Source organism: Malus sylvestris, chromosome 12 (assembly GCF_916048215.2).
Source record: "Malus sylvestris chromosome 12, drMalSylv7.2, whole genome shotgun sequence".
Taxonomy (NCBI): domain Eukaryota; kingdom Viridiplantae; phylum Streptophyta; class Magnoliopsida; order Rosales; family Rosaceae; genus Malus; species Malus sylvestris.
Window position 1 is genome coordinate 6,457,388 of NC_062271.1, and position 25,531 is coordinate 6,482,918.

The 25,531-nt window shown below is 39.0% G+C and overlaps 3 protein-coding genes across 3 annotated transcripts; 2 read left to right on the forward strand and 1 right to left on the reverse strand.

Moving 5' to 3' along the window:
* The first annotated feature begins 5,981 nt into the window (after nucleotides 1-5,981).
* On the forward strand, nucleotides 5,982-8,121 carry LOC126591833 (transcription termination factor MTEF18, mitochondrial-like). The gene is made up of 2 exons (XM_050257548.1): nucleotides 5,982-6,196; nucleotides 6,317-8,121. The coding sequence occupies exons 1-2, from the start codon at nucleotides 6,170-6,172 to the stop codon at nucleotides 8,102-8,104; spliced, it is 1,815 nt and encodes a 604-aa protein (XP_050113505.1). The 5' UTR covers nucleotides 5,982-6,169; the 3' UTR covers nucleotides 8,105-8,121.
* Nucleotides 8,122-19,440: 11,319 nt separating this feature from the next.
* Nucleotides 19,441-21,586, forward strand: LOC126591836 (uncharacterized). Its single transcript, XM_050257552.1, has 2 exons — nucleotides 19,441-19,837; nucleotides 20,770-21,586. Exon 2 carries the CDS (start codon nucleotides 20,895-20,897, stop codon nucleotides 21,306-21,308), a length of 414 nt encoding a protein of 137 aa, XP_050113509.1. The 5' UTR covers nucleotides 19,441-19,837; nucleotides 20,770-20,894; the 3' UTR covers nucleotides 21,309-21,586.
* A 1,423-nt stretch (nucleotides 21,587-23,009) lies between these two features.
* Nucleotides 23,010-23,633, reverse strand: LOC126592104 (blue copper protein-like). The gene has a single exon (XM_050257864.1). The coding sequence runs from the start codon at nucleotides 23,631-23,633 to the stop codon at nucleotides 23,010-23,012; it is 624 nt and encodes a 207-aa protein (XP_050113821.1).
* Nucleotides 23,634-25,531: the final 1,898 nt, after the last annotated feature.

Here is a 25,531-nt window from a genome sequence, read left to right on the forward strand (position 1 = left end):
AGGTTCCTTTTAGCGAGGTAGTGGGCGATTAAAACCATTTTACATCGATTGTGAATTGAAACTATTTTCAATTCTCCCTTTAGTGATTACACACGTTTAGGGCTTCCACAAACCATGAGTGACACCTAGCAGCATATCATGGTTACCCAAGCTAATCAGAAGAGGATAGAGAACCTATTCAGTTTGGGATTACAAATGCAATACGGTCCTTCTCTAATCTAATACTCTTGACCACATTGTTTGGTATGATAGTTTATTTATTCATGTCTACTATCCAATGTGATTCGTGTGCTTATATGATTTCCTTGAATGTGATTTGGAACGCATTCCCTAATCTCATTCATACTCTGGCCAGAGATTCCAAATCATATCATAGAGTATTCTCCCTCAACTGTTTGAAGGTTAGAGATCCCTTGTTGCGCATTCACTTGTCTCCATAGCTAAGTGGCTTAACCCCAACGATGCCGTGGACACCCCGAGGGGGTGACTTTGACATAATCAAAGATCAAGGACTTAACCACAAGACAACTGTGATGCCTCAGGTCAAAGGACTACTTTGCATTATCCCAACCATGAGTTCTCATGTGACATGGAATATAAGAACTCTTCGTTGATCACGTTCAGTGAACTCATTCTCTATTGAGCACCTACGTACTTGTCTTGATGTCACACACACCAATGACTCGAGACTAATCACTCTCCCTGAGAGAAGACATAGTACGTACTGATCTTAACGGACTGTCAACGCCCAATTGGCAATCCTATGATCAGGAACGTTTAGGATGTGTCTACGAAAGAATGGTCTCATGAATCTAACTTCATTAGATTACATTCTCCCAATCACATATTCCTTGGACTTTATCGTTTAAGCATATAACATTTATATGAGACGGCTCAAACAATAATGTATGCCCTTTATATGTAAAACTAGATTAGTTTAACATGTGAAATGTCCGTAAAGTATCATCACATGATTGGCTTTAGGGCACATTTCCAACAGATGCTTCGTGGGATGTATGGGCACATGAGAAAGGATAAGATTGGGAATGAGGATATCCAAGGTAAAGTAGGAGTAGCCAAAATTGAAGGAAATATGAGAGAAAATCGGTTCCGGTGGTTTGGACATGTGCAAAGAAGGCCTACTGACGCTCCGGTTCGAAAATGTGACTACGGGACAGAAGTTCAGGGCCGAAAGGGTAGAGGAAGACCTAGGAAAACTTTGGAAGAGACCCTAAGAAAAGACTTGATTACTTGGATCTAACGGAGGACATGACACAAAACCGAGCGCAATGGCGTTCTAGGATTCATATAGCCGACCCCACTTAGTGGGAAAAGGCTTTGTTGTTGTTGTTGTTGTTGTTGTTGCTAAAGTTCCAGGAACTTGAAGGCAAATCTATGGAATACAGGTGCAGTCTTTCATGGTTTGGGATGACAAATTGACACCCCTAGTACTTTGGTGTGAAGCTGGAGGAGTTGTTCTTGTTCCTGCACAGCTCGAAATCCTTGTACAGCGCGACAACATTCATGTAAGTTTGTGACAAAACATGCTCTCCGGAAAAGTCCAGTTGTTGGTTTGTTGCTTATCATCATCTCTGGTTTTGTGACTGAAAATACATACCAGGACCGCTTGAGGAATTCGAATCCAATGTGTTATTAATTCTCTTTTCTTTTTATTATGTAATGAATTCCATGATCTCTTATGAATAAAATAAAACCGTTCGAGATCTTGACTCGAGAAAAAAAAAAGGAAAATAAAATTTGTTTTTAAACTTGGTGCATTGGTTTGGAAGATGTAGATCATATGTAGGATGGGGTTTGTGGTTCTGGAATATGAAAATTGTTGTACTTCTCAGAATCAATAGTAGCAGTCCACCCGTTAGGACAGAAGCATTTTTCAAATGACGGTAATCCCAGCCTGCTGGCCTCCACTATTGTTTTCCGTTGCAAGGAGAATCCCTGTCGATGACACAAAGCCCGTAGTGGGCCTCCTCGGCACGGGCTGTAGCCACCGCAAGCACAACCACAACTGCCAACAACTTCCGCATTGTTGCTTCGGTTGTGGGTCTCATGGGGCATGGGACAAGTTTATGTAGGACTGATATCGATTACCAACTTTCCACATTCTTTTTTTTCAAACGATAGATTTTGTCAAATTAGATGTTAGATTAGTCACTAGCAGGGTTTTAACACCTTTCCACCACTGTGGTAAAGGACCACTTGCCCCACATATTTAATTCGCTAATGAAACATATGAATGCTATTCAGATCTCTTCTCACGTTATGATGTGGATTATTAAAAAGATGTGGTTTACTACGTTTTTGTTGATTTGATTAATTAATTGCATAATCTAAACTATGAGGAAAGGTTTTGAACCCAAGATGTAGTGCAATGACATGGGAGGTCCTATCTACCTGGACAATTTTCCACTTGCAGTATACTTGTATTCATAAATAAAGAGGCATGTGACTCAAATATATGCAGTAGAATATTTGTCGATAGACGGTAGTAATAACAATAGAAGAATTTTATTTTTTTTGTTAAAAAGAAAAAGGGGATTAGCTGGTGGCTTTGACACAACGGTCTACTCTTTCGGGGGCCGAGAAAGCTCATAGAGGCATTTTAGTCTCTCACTGGCCACCATAGTAGAATTTATGTTGATGGTAACAAATTCATTAGTTTCTGCCATGAGTTATTATATACGTACAATTACCTCTATAATTAAACTTTGGGTTTTTATCATAAATGGTCCCTAAAATTGACTCACCTCATTAAGATGGTCCCTGAAATTGAAAATCAATCAATGTAGTCCCTGAAATTGGATGTTGCAAATCAATGTAGTCCTTCCGTCATAAATCCGTTAAAAATTATGTTATGTGCTGATGTGGCAAGTGACGTGGCATACTTTATATTAAAAAAACTAATAAAATATTATTAAAAACTAAAAAAAATCATTTAATATTTTTTAAATGTTAAAATAATAATTAATTATTAAAAAAAAAAAAAAAAAAAAAAACCATGTTTGTCAAACCTCACCCCACCCCCCAACCCGTCCCCTTCTCCCCCAGCCCCTGCAACCCGACGAAGAAGAAGAGGAAAAAGAAAAAAAAAAAAAAAAAAAAAAACCCTTCTCCCCCACCCCCATCAACCCGAAGAAGAAGAAAAAAAAACTCTTCTCCCCCTTCTCCCCCACCCCCTGCAACCCGAAGAAGAAGAGAGAGAAAAAAAAAAAAAAAAAAACCCTTCACCCCCTTCTCCCCCACCCTCTGCAACCCGAAGAAAAAGAAAAAAAAACCCTTCCCCCCCACCCCCTACAACCCGAAGAAGAAGAGAAAAAAAAAAAAAAAACCCCTTTTCCCCCACCCCCTGCAACCCGAAGAAGAAGAAGAAGAGGAGAAAAAACAAGAAGAAAAAAAATATATATTAAATGATTTTTTTTAGTTTTTAATAATATTTTTTTAGTTTTTTAATATAAAGTGTGCCACGTTATTTGCCACATCAGCACATAACAGAATTTTTAACGGAATTATGACGGAAGGACTACATTGATTTGCGACACCCAATTTCAAGGACTACATTGATTGATTTTTAATTTCAGGGACCATCTTGATAGGGTGGGTCAATTTCAGGGACCATTTGTGATAAAAACCCTTAAACTTTTGTGATTTTCTTTCTCATCGTAATATTTTTTTATACATATAGAAATTAATGTTTTTTAGTCATCATTAAGTTACTAACATGTGACGCACACTTAGAATGATGATAATCCTATATTGGGGTGTTTATAAGAATGAAAATGCCAGAGAGATCATATTTTGTAGATCACATCTAAATTATCGCTCTAACAAAGGTGAGACCTACTTTAATTGGGGACCCCACTTCGATTAGAAATATGACTTCAATTGAACAACAAAATGTGGATTCTCTAGCATCATCTTTATAAGAAAGAGAAGCAATTTTCACACATACACTTTTTCGCTTCTCGCACACCCCACCTCTGTAGCCATCAAATTAAATAAACCAGAAAAAATCTATGTTTAAAATTAAAAAAGATTTATCTTATAAATAAAGCCAACAGCCCAATGAACAATATTTTTTTGGGTCACAAGCTTCACAAAAAACAATCTTATATCTAAAGCCAACAGCCCAATGAACAATATTTTTTGGACAAAAATGCCCCTCAAACAAAAAACTTCAAAAGCAATCCAAAATAATGCACCAAGTAATGCAAGGGTATTTTCGTCATATAAACAATGTTATTTTAATAATGAATTATTTTTGTACAATTTTTTTTATATTATTTTTTGTATAATTAGTACCTCACAATAGGCTAGTAATAATGTGATTTAATCAGTTGTTTATTAAATATTATTTTCTCTATTTTTAAACACGTTCAAAACATATTAAGAGGCACGTAGTGCCGGTTATAAAAAGGCACGCACATAATAATGTGATTCAATTAGTTGTCAAATGATTGTTTTTTTTTCTTTTTTTTTTCGAACAAACGATATTATCTACACTAAGGGAGAAGGGGTGAGCTTAGCCTCACAACGGGCTAGCAATATCGTGATTCAAACAATTGTTTATTAAATATTATTTTCTCTATTTTTTAACATGTTCAAAACATCTTAACAGGCGCGTAATGTCGGTAATAAAAATGTCGTTCACATGCGCATAATAATGTGATTCAATTAGTTGTCAAATGATTTTTTTTCTTCGAACAAACGATATTATATACACTAAGGGGGAAGAGGGTGGGCTTAGCCTCACAATGGGCTATCAATAATATGATTCAATTAATTGTTTATTAAATATTATTTTCTCTATTTTTAGTACTTGTTTGGTACTGAGATGCTTTTATAAAAAGTGGGTATAAAAAAAGGTGAGCTCAAAAAGGTGTTTGGTAAACACTTAAAAACAATTTATTTTCACAGTTTTGGATGGAAAAAAACTAAAAATGTGAAGCAGCAAAAATGAGCTTATTCTCACAGCACAGCGGAAACAATTTTTTTTAAAGCACAACAATACCAAACCAGCCTATCTTAAGAGGTGCATAGTGCTAGTTATAAAAAAAGGTCTTTTGCACGAGCAGAATAATGTGATTTGATTAGTTGTCAAATGATTATTTTTTCTTCGAACAAACGATATTATCTACATTAAGGAGGAGAGGGTGGGCTTAGCCTCACATTGAGTTAGCAATATTGTAATTCAATCAGTTGTTTATTAAATATTATTTTCTCTATTTTTAAATATGTCCAAAACATCTTAAGAGCCGCGTAGAGCCGGTGATAAAAAAGGTCTTTCACATGCGCACAATAACTTGATTCAATCAATTGTATTATTTTTAAACACTTAAAAGGCATGTTGTACCAATTATAAAAAAAGCCTTTCGACGTGCATAATAATGTGATTCAATTAGTTATCAAATGATCATTTTTTTTATTTTTTATTTTGAACAAACGATGTTTTCTATACTAAAGGAGGGAGTGGGGTTAGCCTCACAATGAGTTATCAATAATGTAATTGAATCAATTGTTTATTAAATATTATTTTCTCTATTCTTAATATAAATTCAATAGAATGTAGATGAAAATTGAAAAACCGATTTTATTATGTGGATTCAACTGCTTTGATTGGTTTATGAGGGGTTTCTTCAAGTATGGTCGAATATTATTCATTTTTTTTTTCAAATATTTGATTTTTTTTTGTCATAAAAAAATTATTGAAGCAATTCAGCATATAAATACATTTAAAACGTGTAAGTCGAATATAGCATGCCATGGTTGAAAAAATGTCTTCTACACACGCTTTAGTAAGACATAAAATGGTGTATAAAAATCACTATAAAGAAATTTATCCGCCTTTTGAGTGGGCTTAAAAGGTATTTGGGCCCCCAGTTTTAAAAATAAAAGTGCACCCACTATGATTTGGCCCAAAACTTCGTAGAGGTAACGGGGGAGGGTAGGAAAAACCTGGGATTTGGTTCTCAGACAGGCGGAAAAAAAAAACCCCCAAAATATTTCCTTCGACTGGGCACATTCAGTTCTAAAACCCTACTGACCCCAGACCCCGCAACAAAAAAGTGCTAAAACCCTTCGCGCAGAGTCAGAGAACAACTCAATCGGCATCGGTACCAGAAGCTCCTGCAAAATCTCGCCGAGTATTGGTCCCATGCCTGATGTTCGTCAAAAGCCCAAGGTAATACTTCGTACAGAGGCTCCATATTTATTTGTGTTAACCTGAAAATCTGGGCGTTTTAGGCACATATAGTAATTACTAGGTTGGAATCTCTTCAAATTTTTCATGACCCATTTACAGAAACTCAGATTAGCATCTGTTCGCAAATGGGTTTCGTTGAATTGTTGCGAAAACCGTGTTAGATCACGTCCAATCCCATTTCAGCCATTTGGGTATTTCTGCAATGCCCCAACCTTTAGAACGTACAGTACCAATGGAGCTTCTGCAAATGAGAGTTCCGAAAGTTGGGATAAAACTTCGAGTGGTAAGGGAAGAAATGCTGTTCGAATTTCTTATTCCATTCTAAAAGAAGCGGAAGCTGCATTGTTGGATTATTTGCATGGTACTAGAGGGTTGCAGTTCACGGATGCAGAGAATATGAGTAAAAACTCGCCTCGCTTTCTCGACAAGCTTCTGAGACAGGTTGATGTTGAAAAAGAAATTCTTGCAAAAAAGAATAATCAGAAAGATATTGGGCGAGCAATTGCGCGGTTCTTGCGGTACCATCCTATTAACGAATTTGAGCCTTTCTTTGAGAGCTTGGGTCTGAATCCTTCTGAGTATTCTCCGCTTCTTCCACGCAGTTTGACGTTTTTGACTGATGATAAGTTATTAGTGCACAATTATACTGTACTATGTCATTATGGAATTGCACGCAGTAAGATAGGAAAGATTTACAAGGAATGGACAGAAGTCTTTCAATATGACTTTGAGGTTTTAACATCGAAACTTAAAGCTTATGAAGAACTAGGTCTTAGCCAATCTACTTTTGTTAAGTTTATAGTTGCTACTCCTTGTCTTTTAATTGGGGATGTAAATTTTGAATTTGTTAAGGTTTTGGAAAAATTGCAGAATTTTGGATTTAAAACCAATTGGATTGAAGATAAATTGTCAGCAGATAGTTCTCATAATTGGAGCCGGATGCTTGAAGTTCTTAGTTTGTTTAGTGAGATGGGTTGCAGTACCGAACAGTTGGGTCAATTGATTGGCCAGCACCCAGATATTTTGTTTGACGGTTCTGGTGAAAGGACGCTTTCACTAATTGGGTTCTTATTGAAATTTGGATCCACAAAAAGCCAGCTGTGTTCAATATTTCTGCAATTTCCACAGATTCCAGTTGTGAAATTTGTTTCAAATTTAAGACGATGCATTTTGTTCCTGAATGAGATTGACATGAATGTTGCAGAGATTGGGAAGATTGTCCATTCCCACCCCCTGCTTCTCGGTTCTTGTTCTTTGAAAAAAACCATCAGTTTACTCTCAAACTTGAACACTGGGAAGAAAAGATTGTGTACATGCATCCAGGAGAACCCACAAGTATTGAAGAATTGGGTTTTGGGTAAAAGAGTTGAGCGAATTCCAGATTCGGGAGATGACCTTAGATCAAAGACACAAAAGATTAAGTTTTTGTTGGATGTAGGATTTGTAGACAACTCAGACAATATTAAAGAAGCACTGAAAGCATTTCGAGGCAAGGGAGTGGAGCTTCAGGAAAGATTTGATTGTATTGTTAAAGCTGGTTTGAGTCCAGAGGATGTCTGTACAATGATTAAAATAAGCCCTCAAATTCTTAACCAGACGAAGGATATCATTGAAGAGAAGATTGATTTTCTTGTAAATCAATTGGGTTACCCCATATCGACCTTGGTGACCTTCCCAAGATATCTTTCCTATAAGATTGAAAGGGTCCAGCTTAGGACATTGATGTACAATTGGCTCAAAGATCAAGGAACAGCTGATCCTCGGCTTAACTTTAGCACTATTATTTGTTGCTCAGATAAATGTTTTATTAGTTCTTATGTAAATCGTCATCCCAGTGGTCCTCAAATGTGGGAGGATTTGAAGAATGAAATTTATTCCAAGAATTAAGCTATTTATTGCCTCTACCGTTCTGGTTCTTTCTGCATTGTTGGTTTTCTTAAGTTGGTACTAACATACTTCTTCATGTTTCCTTTACTTGCGGGAATTTTTGTTAGCGTTAACAGGCAAGATGGCACATGTAAGTAAATACAAGCAGAGATATTTTAGCACTGGATTAGTGTAACTTGTGTATTTGGGTACTTCTGGACTTGAGTAATTGTTCATGTTCTGCATAGATGCTAAATCAGTTTATTAAGTGATATAATAATTTTCCCTATAATCTAATGAGTTTTCTATTCATTACCTTTTTCTTCTGATGTGAAAAGTTTCTCTTGATCTTGTTTCTTATGAATTAATGAGTGCATCTCCACTTTACACAACCATTTGCACTTCCAAGTTCATGGTAGTTCAGTTTAAAATGGCTTATCGTCGTGAGCCTGAAAGCTTCTCAGTTTGACTTCTGTTATCAGACTTTAAGCTGTATCTGCGTCAACCGAGGTTTTACTGTTCTAATCGAATTTGAAATTCTTGGTGTACGTTTCAGAAAACGGATGAAAGGTAAACTATAACATGCACAGGTGGCTCATGCTTGTTGAAACTTACTAGGCCATACGAAGAGTTATGCATTCACCTGTTTCTTCGTTTCTTCTGATTTTAAGTTTGGAAGTACATATTGCTTCACTTAGTGGGATAAGGCTTTGTTTTTGTTGTTATTGTTGTTTGAAGTACATATCGCACTCATGACGGTGTACAGGATTTTGGAACTGGCGTGCTGGTAGTTCAGTTACTGCTCAACAGATTTTGTTCATGTCTTCAAGCATTTTAAAGCATTCATAAACATATTCACTGTTTCAGTTCGAGAAATCGGAGTTATCTTGTTGAATGACTAAGAGCAATTAAAACCAGCGTCGGCGTGCGGGTAACTGTGACTTAGATCCCAAGCTTGACACACCTTGAAGCTCTATGAAATAGTTGCAGGTCAAACGTTGCTTGATCCTACATTTTGGAATTTTTAATATGCCTTCGAGAAGTTGAAGGGTGCTTTAGTTTTTCATTCACTTTTTGCTCATCTGGTTCTTAAGAAATTAGGGCTCGTTTAGAAGGCTTTTAAAGTGACTGAAAACGTTTTTGGTGAAAATGTTTTTGAAATTAATCCCAGTAGATCCTTCAAAAGCACTTTAAGTGCTTCCTACATGAATCACATATCTGGTGTTTCTTTTACAAAGCACTTAAAGCGCTTTTAGAATCCAAAATCAATTTCATCAAAAACGTTTGTAGTCATTTTAAGAGCACTTTCAAACAAGTTCTTAATATCTTGTTTAGGTGTTTTTGTTTTGGTACTAAAGCAAGAAAACTTTGGTAAAGAAAATGTTTCTATGGATTTACCAATTTTTATATTTATAAAAGATGGCGCGAATTAGTGTGTCACAGCTCGTCCCGGGATTTATATATCGGGAGCGTGAAATGACGATTTTACCTTCGACGTTACTAAGGTATGTGTGTAATATGTTTTGAATTTTCATGGTTCCTAAGTTTCTTTGGAAAAAATTGATTAAGTTGGATAAAATTTTGAATGGTTGGATTGTTTGTCGGTTAAGGATTTAGACAAATGGATGGTGGGGATCATTTTGGGACATCACAAACCCTCCATCCCTCTCTCCCTATCCCATGGACTCTCTCTCTCCTTTACCCCGACCCTCTCTCACTCTCTCTCACCCAAAAACTGTACGGACAACACCAAAACCACCCCAAACTTCATGGATCGACGTGGAGATTAGTACCATCGTGTTCGTGAGTGTCCTACGAACTTAAAGATACCATTTTCAGGTAAGAACTCCTTCGTTTTCATGTTTAAAACCCGAGGACCGAATGTGGCACTATTCATGAACTTTATGTTGGTGGATTTTTAGGACAATCCAAGCTCACAATGAGCTTTAGGAGGTCCTAAGGAAGCTCGGGGACGTTCGTTGGGAAGTTTTGGACGTCGGGATCGTGAAATTCAAAGTTGGCCGAATTATCGAACTACCTCAGGTAAAATTTAGTGGAATTTAGACCTTGAAATTGGTGTAATGTGATTCCTCATGCTTAGAGCTTCATTTTGGTACCAATTTCGTGAAAATGGTTGAAAAATGAGTGAGAAACCATAGTTGGAAGTTTTGCCCAGAAACCGGCGACGTCACCGGCGACCGGCGAGTCACCGGAGAAGACAATGGCATATTCCGTTAAAGTTAACGGAATATGCTAACGCCGTTAGTTAACACTAACGGTAACCGTTAGCTTTTGACGGAATATTCCGAGGAATATTCCTGACGCCGTCCGCGACTTCCGTTAGGGCACCTGCGCGTGGGCCGCGCGTAGGGCCGTGCCCTGGCCGGAGCGTGGAGAGTCCAAAAATTGTTCTAAAAATTATGCGACGTCCGTGACGTCGAGTAGATCGATGTGGTATATTCATATACCCAAATTGAGCACCGTATGAGAAGTTATTTCGAATTATTGGTGATGTGTTTAAAATTAACGTTTTTATAGTTGTTTCGCATATAGGTGACGTATATCCCGAGGACAAGCGTATCCAGGGACGCCACGGGGGTTACGACCCGTTGACTTATCAGTGAGTGGGCAGTTTTGATTTCGTATTACCTATATACAGTTATTTTTCCCAGAAAATACGTTTTTATGGAAGTTATGAATTTAATTGCCATGCATGAAATCATTGAGATATTTAGTTTGATTACTGATGCATATATATGTGAATTGACGCGGTGGACGTTCATGTGAGTTTATTTATATTTCAGCTGAGTTATATATGTGAATTGCCTTGAAAGCTCATAACCTGCACCTAGGTGATAGTGCTTATATTGTTATTCACCACACCGCACGCTCGTCTTGGATCCAAGTAGGTGGATGTCGTACAGACCATGTGAGGGTTCCGACATGCTAGTTGTACAGATCACTAGATGTGATTCCAACTAGTGGGTGACCTTAGTTATGCGCGCCGATGATTGATGAGAGAAGCACTAGAGCGTATTTATACACCTGTCATCGTACAGACTACTATATGTAGTTCCGAGTGACGTGCAGAGTTGAACCGTACAGGTCACCGAGGTGACTCCGGTTGGATTGGATGTTGAGCTTTAGAATTAGCCGTACAGGACCATTGTAGGGTCTCCGGTTGATTTATTATTTCACCTGATTGATATTGATGCATTCTGATTATATTTTGGACATGGCATATCATTTCTGAGATATTATGATGATGGATATGTGCTGAGTTATGATGTGGCGTATATATATATGTATAAATACTATTTTCTGGGAAAGTATACAGGTTTTTACGGTGAGGGGATTAGAATTGTTTTAATGAAATGTTTTGAAAAACTCTTTGGTTTTACTGACCCACTCATTTTGTTTTGCGCCCCTCCAGGTTCTAGTTAGCAGTTGGTGGCTCTCGAGGTCTTTTTCTGGCATTCTGACAGACTCTTGTCATGTAGGACTCACCTGAGGGTGATGTATTTTTATTTTAGTCCTACTTGACTGCACTTAAACCTATGCTCTGAATTCACTTGTTTGCTTTATAACTAGTCCGGATATTTTAGTAGGTTGTTCTGTTAGAGTTTGGTTTGAATTCCTGCTTATGTATGTTGTTGTTTCGCTTCCGTGTCGCACTTATGGTTACGTCACGCTCACGTGACGGCCAGCACACCTGGATCCTCTGGATCGGGGTGTGTCAGTTTGGTATCAGAGCTTAGGTTTCAGTCCTGTATAATTGTTAATGCTTTAATGATCTTTTGATGTTTTCTGTCAGAATTATGCCGCCTCATAGAGAGCGTAGGGAGTCTCGCCGTACTCCTGATCCTAATTTTCCTGATATTACTCAGTTGGGGGAAGCAATGGCTCAGGCTTTCCAGAATGTGATTCGTTTTCCTCCCCCACCTCAGAGGACACCCCTGGAGACCATGTATAATTTGAAATTGGATCGCTTTATGGGTGATGAAGGTCACGAGGGGGCAGAGAAATGGCTAGATCATATTGAAAAGACGTTTCAGGTAATGCAAAGTCAGGGGAACTTTCCGGCTGATAGGTGGGTTGAGACCACTACCTGGTTTTTGGGTCGAGAGCCGGCAGGTTGGTGGAGGAATCAGACGCAGTTTATGTCACCAGCTATGGCATCTGATTGGGAAGTATTTAAAGATAATTTCAGGAAAAGATTTGTTCCCCCAGAGTATATTGATCACAAGAAACAGGAATTCACTCGATTGAAACAGAAGAATATGACAACTCATGAGTACTACAGAAAGTTTACTGATTTGTCTCGTTATGACCCTGATACAGCTGGTAATCAGGGAGAGATGCTTCGACGTTTCAAGTTGGGATCTAAGAAGAAGTGGCGTACTTTTGCCAGTGCACTTCCCTGCGCCGACTACCATGAGTTCTTCGAGATTTTGGTCAGGATGGAGGACTCTGATAATCTTCCCAGTGAGAGTGACGATGACGAGGATAAGAATGACGGTCAGAAAAAGGATGACAAAGGTAAGGGTATTACTATTCCGGGACCTCGCAAGATTCAGAATTTTAAGAAGAGTGGAGCAAGTTCGAGTTCTTCTAGTGGTGGATTTAGTGTTACTGGCCCGAGAAGAGGTAGTGGTAGATTTTCTGGTGGGCCTAGATTTCAGAGGCAGAGGGATTCTGGTGGTGCTGGTGGTTCTGGCGCTCCATGGTGCCGCCGTTGTAATTTCTGTCATCATGGTGAGTGTATGAGAGGTAGTGGTGCTTGTTTTACTTGTGGGCAAATGGGACATCGGGCTTCTCAGTGTCCCCAGGGTCAGCAGAGACCTCAGCAGACTAATATGCCACCTCCAGCGCCGAATCAGCAGAGCTTTGGATCAGGCGGTTATGGCCAGTCGAGTCGTGGTGGTGCCTACCACTACCAGGGGGATGCTGCTCCATATGCTCCTGGACCTTATCAGTATTCCCAGGAGCCTTATCCTCAGGCAGGGTATTCTCAGGATTTTGGAGGTTATTCTTCTTATTCCTCTATGCCAGCTGGTGGATCTCAGTGGCATCAGGGAGGTCAGCCCCGTCAGGGGGAAATTGCTACTGGTGGTGCAGGATCATCTAGACAGTCTAGTCAGTCTGGTCAGGGACGTGCTTCACAGGGGAGAGGTAATCAAGGCAGTAGAGGTCGTGGTGGACGACAGCAAGCTCAGGGGCGAGTTAATCATATTTCATTGCAAGAGGCTCAGAACCATCCCGACTTGATCATGGGTACGTTAAATGTTCTTGGTCATTTTGCTAAGGTTTTGATTGATTGTGGTGCTACGCACTCTGTGATTTCTCATACGTTTGCTCAAATGACCCAACCTCACCCTTCACCTCTAGGATTTGATTTAGAGTTTGCCATGCCTAGAGGAGATAAATGTTATGTTGATAGTGTGTATCTTGGGTGTCCAGTGATGGTAGAGGGCATAGTTATGCCAACTAATCTTATTCCGTTAGATATTGTGGATTTTGATGTGATTCTAGGAGCTGATTGGTTGCATTATAATCGTGCCCATATTGATTGTTATGGTAAATCAGTTACTTTTTATCGCCCTGGACTACTCGAGGTTACTTTTGTGGGTGAAAGAGGTGGGGTGAGATATGGTGTTATTTCTGCCATAAGAGCGAGGAAATTATTATCGAAGGGTTGTCAGGGATATTTGGCACATGTGGTATTAAATGATGTTGTTCCTACCAGTATAGAGGAAGTTGGTGTGGTCAGGCATTATCCGGATGTATTTCCTGATGATTTGTCGGGGTTGCCGCCAGACAGAGAGGTGGAATTCTCTATTGATTTGCTTCCAGGTACTGACCCTATATCTCTGACTCCTTATAGAATGGCTCCTGCTGAGTTGAGAGAATTGAAAACCCAGTTGCAAGAATTACTTGATAAAGGTTTCATTCAACCTAGTTCGTCACCTTGGGGTGCCCCAGTATTATTTGTGAGGAAGAAAGATGGAACTCTGCGATTGTGTATTGACTATAGGCAATTGAACCGGGTAACGATTAAAAACCGTTATCCATTGCCTCGCATTGATGATTTGTTTGATCAGCTGAAAGGTGCGTGTGTCTTTTCTAAGATTGATTTGAGATCCGGGTATTATCAGTTGAAAATTAAAGAGGAGGATGTACCCAAGACGGCTTTCCGAACTCGTTACGGACATTATGAATTTCTGGTTATGCCGTTTGGGTTGACTAATGCACCTGCAGCTTTCATGAGGTTGATGAATGAGGTATTCCAGCAATATCTTGATAAATTTGTTATTGTTTTTATTGATGATATTCTGGTATACTCTAAATCTCGAGCAGATCATATCCGACACCTTAACTTGGTGTTAAGGAAATTGAGGGAGCATCAGTTGTATGCTAAGTTCAGTAAATGTCAATTTTGGTTGACTGAAGTGGCATTTTTGGGGCATGTTGTATCGGCTCAAGGAATCCAAGTTGATCCTCAAAAGATAGCGGCAGTGGAGAATTGGGAGCAACCTCGAACCGTCACTGAGGTACGAAGTTTTCTTGGTTTGGCAGGTTATTATCGACGGTTTGTTCAGGATTTCTCTATGATCGCTTTGCCGTTAACAAAGTTGACCAGGAAGGATGTTAAATTTGAGTGGGATGAAAATTGTGAGCAGAGTTTTCAACAATTGAAATATTGCCTCACTCATGCTCCAGTGTTGGTACTTCCTGATGATAGCGGTAATTTCGAGATTTATAGTGATGCTTCCTTAAATGGTTTGGGATGTGTTTTGATGCAACATAATAAGGTGATTGCCTATGCCTCTCGACAATTGAAAAATCATGAAAGGAATTATCCTACTCACGATCTTGAATTGGCAGCAATTGTTTTTGCCTTGAAGATTTGGAGGCATTATTTATATGGTGAGAAGTGTAAGATCTTCACTGATCACAAGAGTCTTCAGTATCTGTTTACTCAGCATGATCTTAATCTTCGGCAGCGAAGGCGGATGGAATTGCTAAGTGATTATGATTGTACTATTGAGTATCATCTGGGTCGTGCTAATGTGGTAGCGGATGCACTGAGTAGGAAACCTCAAGGTAGGCTTAATGCCTTATATGCTAGCCGTGTTCCTCTTCTTGCTGAGCTAAGGGCAACTGGAGTAAGGTTGGAGTTGGAAGATCGAAGTGGAGCCTTTCTTGCTAGTTTTCAAGTCAGGCCAGTTTTGATTGATCGTATACTCGAAGCTCAGATGGTGGATGAGGAAATTCTGGAGCTGGTTCAATTAAGAAATGAAGGAAAAAAGAAAGACCTCAGAATTCGGGAATCAGATGGTATGCTTATGCAGGAAAATAGAATGTATGTTCCGAATGATGAAGAATTAAAGAAGGAAATTTTGGATGAAGCGAATTGTTCAGCTTATGCGATGCACCCGGGAGGAACTAAAATGTATCATACCATTCGACCATTTTATTATTGGCCGGGTATGAAAAGAGAAATTGCTGAGTATGTAAGTAGATGTATTATCTGCCAGCAAGTTAAAGCAGAAAGGAAAAAGCCATTTGGGCGAATGCAGCCACTTCCCGTTCCCCAGTGGAAATGGGAAAATATAACCATGGATTTCGTGTATAAACTTCCTCGTACACGAAATGGATTCGATGGTATTTGGGTGATTGTGGATCGACTTACCAAGTCAGCGCATTTCATTCCAGTGAGGGAAAAGTATCCTCTGAATAAATTGGCTAAATTGTTCATTACGAAGATTGTAAAGTATCATGGAGTTCCGGTGAACATTATTTCTGATCGAGACCCGAGATTTACTTCTAAATTCTGGGTGGCTTTTCAGGAAGCTCTTGGTACGCAATTGCTTTATAGCACAGCTTATCATCCTCAAACTGATGGGCAATCAGAGAGGACTATTCAGACGTTGGAGGATATGTTGAGATCTTCAGTATTACAATTTGGTGATTCATGGCATGATCGTCTGGATTTGATGGAGTTTGCTTACAACAACAGTTTTCACTCAAGCATTGGTATGTCACCATTTGAGGCACTTTATGGTAGGGCGTGTCGAACGCCATTATGTTGGTCTGAGGTTGGTGAAAGGGTGTTAGAAGGCCTAGAGATTGTAGATGAGACTACTCAAAATGTTTAGGTAATTAAGTCTAACCTGAAAGCAGCCCAGGATCGACAGAAGAGTTTAGCTAATCGACATGCCACTGATCGAGTGTATAATGTGGGCGACTGGGTGTTTTTGAAATTGTCACCTTGGAGAGGCGTGGTACGATTTGGAAAAAGAGGAAAGCTAAGTCCGAGATACATTGGACCTTATGTGATCACTGAAAGAATTGGTGAAGTTGCCTACCGGTTGGAGCTGCCTCCGGAGTTATCTAAGGTCCATAATGTGTTCCATGTCTCTATGCTTCGGCATTATATTTCTAATCCTTCTCATGTGATCCCTCCTCAACCGCTAGAGATTAATCCGGATTTGACTTATGATGAAGAACCAGTCACTATATTGGATTGGAAAGATAAGGTTCTAAGGAACAAGACGATGAGTTTGGTGAAGGTGTTGTGGAGGAACCATTCTGTAGAGGAAGTTACCTGGGAGACGGAAGATCGGATGATAGAGATGTACCCAAGGTTATTCTATGGGTATTAAGTGGTTTATTCGGTTATGGGAATTTTCGGGGACGAAATTCTATAAGGAGGGAAGATTGTCACAGCCCGTCTCGGGATTTATATATCGGGAGCGTGAAATGACGATTTTACCTTCGACGTTACTAAGGTATGTGTGTAATATGTTTTGAATTTTCATGGTTCCTAAGTTTCTTTGGAAAAAATTGATTAAGTTGGATAAAATTTTGAATGGTTGGATAGTTTGTCGGTTAAGGATTTAGACAAATGGATGGTGGGGATCATTTTGGGACATCACAAACCCTCCATCCCTCTCTCCCTATCCCGTGGACTCTCTCTCTCCTTTACCCCGACCCTTTCTCACTCTCTAAATTGTACGGACAACACCAAAACCACCCCAAACCTCATGGATCGACGTGGAGATTAGTACCATCGTGTTCGTGAGTGTCCTACGAACTCAAAGATACCATTTTCAGGTAAGAACTCCTTCGTTTTCATGTTTAAAACCCGAGGACCGAATGTGGCACTATTCATGAACTTTAAGTTGGTGGATTTTTAGGACAATCCAAGCTCACAGTGAGCTTTAGGAGGTCCTAAGGAAGCTCGGGGACGTTCGTTGGGAAGTTTTGGACGTCGGGATCGTGAAATTCAAAGTTGGCCGAATTATCAAACTACCTCAGGTAAAATTTAGTGGAATTTAGACCTTGAAATTGGTGTAATGTGATTCCTCATGCTTAGAGCTTCATTTTGGTACCAATTTCGTGAAAAATGGTTGAAAAATGAGTGAGAAACCATAGTTGGAAGTTTTGCCCAGAAACCGGCGACGTCACCGGAGAAGACAATGGCATATTCCGTTAAAGTTAACGGAATATGCTAACGCCGTTAGTTAACCCTAACGGTAACCGTTAGCTTTTGACGGAATATTCCTGACGCCGTCCGCGACTTCCGTTAGGGCACCTGCGCGTAGGGCCGTGCCCTGGCCGGCGCGTGAGGGCGCGTGGAGAGTCCAAAAATTGTTCTAAAAATTATGTGACGTCCGTGACGTCGAGTAGATCGATGTGGTATATTCATATACCCAAATTGAGCACCGTATGAGAAGTTATTTCGAATTATTGGTGATGTGTTTAAAATTAACGTTTTTATAGTTGTTTCGCATATAGGTGACGTATATCCCGAGGACAAGCGTATCCAGGGACGCCACGGGGGTTACGACCCGTCGACTTATCAGTGAGTGGGCAGTTTTGATTTCGTATTACCTATATACAGTTATTTTTCCCAGAAAATACGTTTTTATGGAAGTTATGAATTTAATTGCCATGCATGAAATCATTGAGATATTTAGTTTGATTACTGATGCATATATATGTGAATTGACGCGGTGGACGTTCATGTGAGTTTATTTATATTTCAGCTGAGTTATATATGTGAATTGCCTTGAAAGCTCATAACCTGCACCTAGGTGATAGTGCTTATATTGTTATTCACCACACCGCACGCTCGTCTTGGATCCAAGTAGGTGGATGTCGTACAGACCATGTGAGGGTTCCGACATGCTAGTTGTACAGATCACTAGATGTGATTCCAACTAGTGGGTGACCTTAGTTATGCGCGCCGATGATTGATGAGAGAAGCACTAGAGCGTATTTATACACCTGTCATTGTACAGACTACTATATGTAGTTCCGAGTGACGTGCAGAGTTGAACCGTACAGGTCACCGAGGTGACTCCGGTTGGATTGGATGTTGAGCTTTAGAATTAGCCGTACAGGACCATTGTAGGGTTTCCGGTTGATTTATTATTTCACCTGATTGATATTGATGCATTCTGATTATATTTTGGACATGGCATATCATTTCTGAGATATTATGATGATGGATATGTGCTGAGTTATGATGTGGCATATATATATATGTATAAATACTATTTTCTGGGAAAGTATACAGGTTTTTACGGTGAGGGGATTAGAATTGTTTTAATGAAATGTTTTGAAAAACTCTTTGGTTTTACTGACCCACTCATTTTGTTTTGCGCCCCTCCAGGTTCTAGTTAGCAGTTGGTGGCTCTCGAGGTCTTTTTCCGGCATTCTGACAGACTCTTGTCATGTAGGACTCACCTGAGGGTGATGTATTTTTATTTTAGTCCTACTTGACTGCACTTAAACCTATGCTCTGAATTCACTTGTTTGCTTTATAACTAGTCCGGATATTTTAGTAGGTTGTTCTGTTAGAGTTTGGTTTGAATTCCTGCTTATGTATGTTGTTGTTTCGCTTCTGTGTCGCACTTATGGTTACGTCACGCTCACGTGACGGCCAGCACACCTGGATCATCTGGATCGGGGTGTGTCATAGTGTCTCTAATATTAGATTGGAACAAATAAACAGAGAAAAAAAGATTTAGCGTCAATTAATCTAATACTTAGAAATAAATTAACTCACATCAGAAAATTTTGATTATTACATTCGAAATTTGCGCTACTACTAAACACATCGATATTGTCTTTACCTGCGGTTTCCTGCCTGTACAACATGGCATGCGTGTTGATTTTTCAACATTAACTGTTTCTCGTCAATATCACTTGTATTAAAAAATATAAATTTGCTTAAGAAATGGGAAAAAAGTGCAAAGTGATAGCCAACTGGATTCGACCGTGACCTAAGCAGTAAGCGTCAGTACCAGATACATAAAACCTGTTGAATATTTAATGACACTTGGACTAGGAAGAGCACGACAAAAAAGCACTCGCTACTTTCTCACCAGTTTCTCTTCTTCCCTTTCTCTGTTCAACTTCTTTCCCTCTGCCTCCTTCCTCCCTTTAAAAGCTCTCAAAATCTTACTGCTTTTGATTAATCCCTTCAGCATCCAATATTTCTGCTAACCTTTCTCTCTGATCACATCGTTTTCTGATCTGGGTATTCTTTACTTGTTTCTTCGGATCAAAGTTTTCGATTTTAATTGGATATTTCTGCTTCATCACTGTTGGAAAACCATTCATACAAAAAACAAGCCTGTTTTGGTTGATGGGTTTTTGTTAGTTTCTTGATTGGTGTAATAATCAGATTCTGAGAAATGGATTTTTGTGAATGAGATGCAGAAAGTGGATATTTTCTTTCGGGTAAGCTCTTCCGTCTTCTCTCTTCTCCATGTTGCACATATATATGTATGTGTATATATATATATATATTTTTTTTTTTAATTTTTTTTTTCTCATATGAATACTTTTGCGTTGTTATGTGAAAATAAATGGTAGAGAAAAAAAAAAATTGCTTTTGATATCGTGGATTTCTAATAGTTTGAGACCTGAAAATTTTGAAAGTGAAAATTTTGAAGATGGGTGGAATTAGTTCATCATAATCTGAAACTGAAAGCATAAGTCCTAAGGTTCAAATCTACGGATCCTTTCTTGCATATTTTTTTCTGCAGCCAAAGTTGGGATTAGGATTTGGATTGTTAAACTTAAGATTGAAGCCAGAATGTTTGCTTTGCCATTGGTTTTTGATCCAAAAAGGATTGGTCTTTCTTGTTGATCTGCAGTTACTAGTAAATAAGTTGTTCGGGTTGAATTTCACAACGGGTTTAGCTGTTTTGTGATACATAACTACCGTTTCCTAGTGTTTCCGTTTATTTCCCTTTCGATTTGTCTATACGAAGATGATTAAACTGAGTCAGTACAGTCGCTCGATGTTGGAACCTGTTGGCAGGATCGAGATACATTTTTGGTTTTGGATATTTGAAATTATCGAGATCAAGGATTTGATCCTGCTTTTTTCCTTTCTTCTTAATTGAATTCAAGAGAAACCAAAGAGAGTGCTAGGAATTAAGCGGTCGCTGATTTACATGGCCGACTTGAAGTTTCTGATTTTGTTTGTAGTTCCTTTTGATGTTAGTAAAGGTTTGGGAAATGTCCTGTCCCTTAAAGGTGTCAGTTTTGACTCAGTTTTTTTTTTTTTTTTTTATATCTAAACTGGTTCATTATTAACTTTATCATTGGCGGATTTGCTTCAGTCGTCTTCTGCTTGTGGATAGCTTATATTTGCTTTCTGTCAGACAAACTTTGCAGGTTGATAGGTGGAGTTCATTCAGCCACAGTGTAGTTTTTGCTTCTAAAATCATCGGCTTGCATTTGCAGAAATTCCTTTAGTTTGGAAATTTCATCACAAGGTTTTTTTGCTATGGGTAGAGGGAGAGGAAAAGCAAAGAAACAAAATGTTATTGCTGCTCGTGAGGATACTGGAAGTGGTGAAGAGGAAAGGATTCTACCAAGCAGGAGAAGAGGAAGGCCACAAAAGACATTGAAGGACGATATTGTAGAAGGAGAAGAGGCTCTGAAGACAGAAGATGGCGAGGATGCAAAAAGTCATGTTTCGAGCAAAGACATGAAAGGCCAATCTGCCATAGAGAATGGAAGGAAAAGGAAGAGGTCAGCTCAGGTCAAAGAAACTGTAAAATCAGTCAAAGAGGATAAAATGATTGAAACAAAATCAACTCTCGATGACCCGAAAAAGTCTGTTGGATTCCGACAAAATGGGAGTAGGCGGAAAAATAAGCCTCACCGAGCTGCTGAAGCTGGTGTTGAGTGCCAATGAGTTCGGTTCTGCTGTTGTGATGGCCGCACACCTTCTTTGCTCACCTCCTTGTTGGTTCACATATCATTCCTTATACTGCCTTCGTTATATGTTTTTCTGAGTTCCTTCTTTGCTAGCGGATGATTTTGATTGTGAGATTCCGATAACAATGTTTGTTTGTTCCATGCTTTTTGCTTCTGTTACTGGCCAGAGACATGCTTTATGTTAGCTGTAAAAAGAATATCTCTGACCAACTTCATTTTTTGAAATTAGATGAAATGCTTTTGGTTTTTTGCGTATATTCCTTTTTTAGCAGATGTTCAATGTTGACACTTGTCGCAATTGATAGCTGAGGATACTCAAATACTGAACAAAGGAAAATCAGGTGAGTTTAAGGGTTAACAGATTTTATTTTAATTTTATTAAGTCTATTTATTATATGTTCCCGTTAAGTCATGGATATCGTTCCCTTGTAGCTTGATAACATTGTCATAGCTATGTGAATATATGTTGTTGCCCCTTTTACTTATCGCAGAGTAAAAATTGCAGGTTGCTTAGACAATTGTTTGTTTTCTTCCGGCATGCTTTATGGTCCTTGATAAATTGTGCTCATATTCTCAAACACGTGCTCGCACACACTTGTACACATTCTGATATGCTGGCAAACAACGAAAAGCAACATTTTCAAAGTAGAAGGGTTCTATGCTTCTCCTCTCTGGTTCCTATTTCTGGATTATATTGGTTGAGATGCCAAAATGGAATTGTTATCCACAATCCCTTCGAAGTTAAGGCAATGGTGATAATATTATACTCTGAGTCTGTACAGAGGAGGAAAACATGGTATGCCAAGACTCAAAACTTCAACCTTAAGCAACGAATAGTGTAGTCCGAATTGTATGTTTATTATGTTATCTTTAAGTCAAGTCGTTTGTCAACAAGCCAAGTTAGCCAACTGAACACGTGCCTCTGATTGATATGAAGCAAAATTACTTCGCATACACATGATTTAAATCTAGAACTTAGAAGCATTTTGTTACTTCTTCCCAACTTTTGGCATACCACGGACTTCTGCCCGAAGTCTACGTTGGTCGTTGAACGGCCTAGAGACCAATGAAAGATGAATTGGCCTTCAGGTAGGAGTCAGTAGTCTAAACCAGTATCATGGATGACAATTATAAATTCTCAGATGAGGATGGAAGTTTAGCAGTGTCGTATCACTCCATTTTTCATGCCAATTGTTTCCTAGACCAAATGCATTTCTCTTTACTTTTGAGATGGAGTTTCTTCGGTGTAATACTAATCGATAGGACCCCATTGGTAAGTGCACCAAGATCTTGTACATTGGAACCCATGGCTGGGACCCGAATCATGGAATCTTCTTTACCTCGTCCTCGGCCTCGACTTCGTCCATGGTTGTTGACACCCCCATGTCGGGAACTCCTTTGGGCACAACCACCTTTTGCTTTTTAAAGATTTAGATGCGACTCCAAAGCTTGCTCTAGTTGTTTGTTTTGTTGCAGTTTGTTTTATTGTTCTGTATGTCTGATCTCATCGTAAAAATCAAATAAATATATACACATACACACATGTAATCTGAATAATCTTGGCATGCATGTAACTAAAATTAATTAAACATAATACAAATTCATTTATAAACAATCCGAATATAATAAATTCAACTATTAGCTAGTACAAATTAATTCACTACTTTTATATTCTTAATCAAACGACCTGAGGAATTTTGTCCTTCTGCATTTGAGATCCATGTAAACGACGACGGTAGAAGAAATATGAAACCACAAACCCTAAAACAACAAGACCGGTAACAGCCGACCCAATCATCAAAAGATCAAGAATTGGAGCCATCCTCTGGGTTGAGCTTGGTGGCATGGCTTCAAAAGGAGAACCGGATGGTGATGAAGGATGAGGAGAGGGCCTTGGACTTGAGATTGGGTTTTCTAGTTCAGCAGCATTGATCTTGATTTTAATCTTTTGCCCGGCTTCACAGTGACCCGGTTCACCGCAAATAACATAGTAGGTGCCTGGTTTATTAAAAGTTAAGGTGGTCAAGCCACGGTAATCAGATAGGGCAAGTGATGGTGAAGTGCAATGGTCATAGTCTACTTCTTCAGTTACTAACGTCACAAAATCGTCTTCATGTTTGTAATTAAATATGAATTCATCGCCAACATGAAATAATTTTGACGAAGCCCACTCATTATAATCGACCGCGCCACTAGAAGTCCATCCTTCATCGCCGCCAACCGTATAAACAGTAGCGGAACAAGCACCGAAGCAAACCATCACGACGATGCAACTCATGGCAACAATGTTTCTCAGAGCCATGACTAAACAGAAAATAAGCAAGTAGTAGACAAATAGAAAAAGGGTAATTAAAACACGAATTTGGACTTGGGAGTGAGAGAGGAAAGTTGAGAGCAAAAAAGGGTATGAAATTTTGAGTGAATGTTAGGAATGCCTCACCATGTCTATATATAGCGTGTTTTAGAAACAGTGTCCCTAACCGAAAGGGAAATGGATTTCCAAATCCATATTAGAAAAGGCTTCCAAATTCCAACACCGCTAAGGAAAATTAATATAAAAATAAATAAAATAATAGAAGTAAATATATACTAGGAAATATTGAATTCCTTTTTACTGTTGGATTCCAGTTTTCTGGGTAATAACCGAACGCCACGGCCTCCTTCCCATATCTTCCCCTATCTAGGTAAATGCGGCCAACCTGGTGGACCCTCGGCTCCAATTCCTTTCCTTTTTTTGTTTCCTTTTCTATAGTTGGAATCAGGTTTATAATCCTTGTCTTTTTGTATTAATTCTTGTACACCAAGTAACTTTGTTTGTCTGAAACCCTATGAATATTTAACTCAATACCACCAAACCCTAGATATCTAAATCGTCCACGGTAGGAAAATAGTGGAAGAACATTGTAGGAATAGGGATGCTGTGACGGAGGAGATGGTGGATGTTTATGGCAGTAAGGCCCGTACCGAAAATGTTCAGCTAAAGAGTTGAATGCATAAATATATGTTATATTATTCTTGTATCGATGACTGCTTAAGTTGAAAGGCTAGCATAGCATTGCGATACTGGTGTTAACTGCCGCGATTCCTTTACATTTCGTCATTTTGCATCTTGGGTGCTGATATGTATAATCTTATGGTACAATTAAGAAGATAATACAGTCTTAAGGCCAAAGAAACTATAAATCAATCGGAGGATTAAATGATTGAAGCAATATCGAGTCTAGATGACCCGAAAAAGTCCTGGATTCCAACATATTGGGAGTAGGCGTAAAAACAACCATCGCCGAGCTGCTGAAGACTTACAGCCGGAGAAAGACCTCTAGCCCTGAAGTCTTAAATAGGGATATGGCCTTTGTGGTGCATTACAAGTCTTTAAACATTCGTTGAAAGTGAACTAAAGATATTGCCCTTGTAATGCATTTCAAGGTATAATTTTGTCCTCTCTAACAGAAAATTTAACACCTATTACTTCTTATGAATATGTGAACAGATTTGTTTGGTGTTGGCTCGTCTCGCGGTTGATAAATTAGGATACCCAAATACTCAACAAGGGAAAATCAGGTGAGTTCAAGGGCTACGGATGCCATTTTTTAGCTCACAATACTAACACTGTAATTACGGTTCCAACGCTAGAGTACTGATGTTTGCATGATGGAATGGTTAAAACTTGAAACATATATCTTGAATCATTATGCAATAGTCATTCTCCTGATATGCTAACAGATGACATACTGCTAGCAATAATGATTATGTTGATCATACATACTATGTACATGCACGGAGGACATAATGGCACCTGCTTTGATAATCCAAATAGAGCTGCAGAAGCTTAGGCAGCGACTTTTGAAATACCATGCCGTATTCTTTTGTTAAGAACTCTTTAGATGGTCTATTCATGTGAACCGGAAACCGGAACCCGGATGTACAAGTTCCCAACTTAGGAGCCAACTGCAGTCTCTCTTCACCTCTCAGCCATTCTAGGAGCCAACTGCAGTCACCACAGCTTGTGGGTGTGCCGGGCTTTCAGTTTTGAATCCACCCCATCCCATCAGGTATTTGTCTATCTTTCTTCTTTGGTTTCATAAATTGTGCTTTCAAACTACATATGCATCTAAAGAAAAAAAACCAAACCCTTGTACAAGTTCCCAATTTTTTTCTTCTCTTGCCAGTTATGGTTACAATTTTGAGTAAATAAAAGAG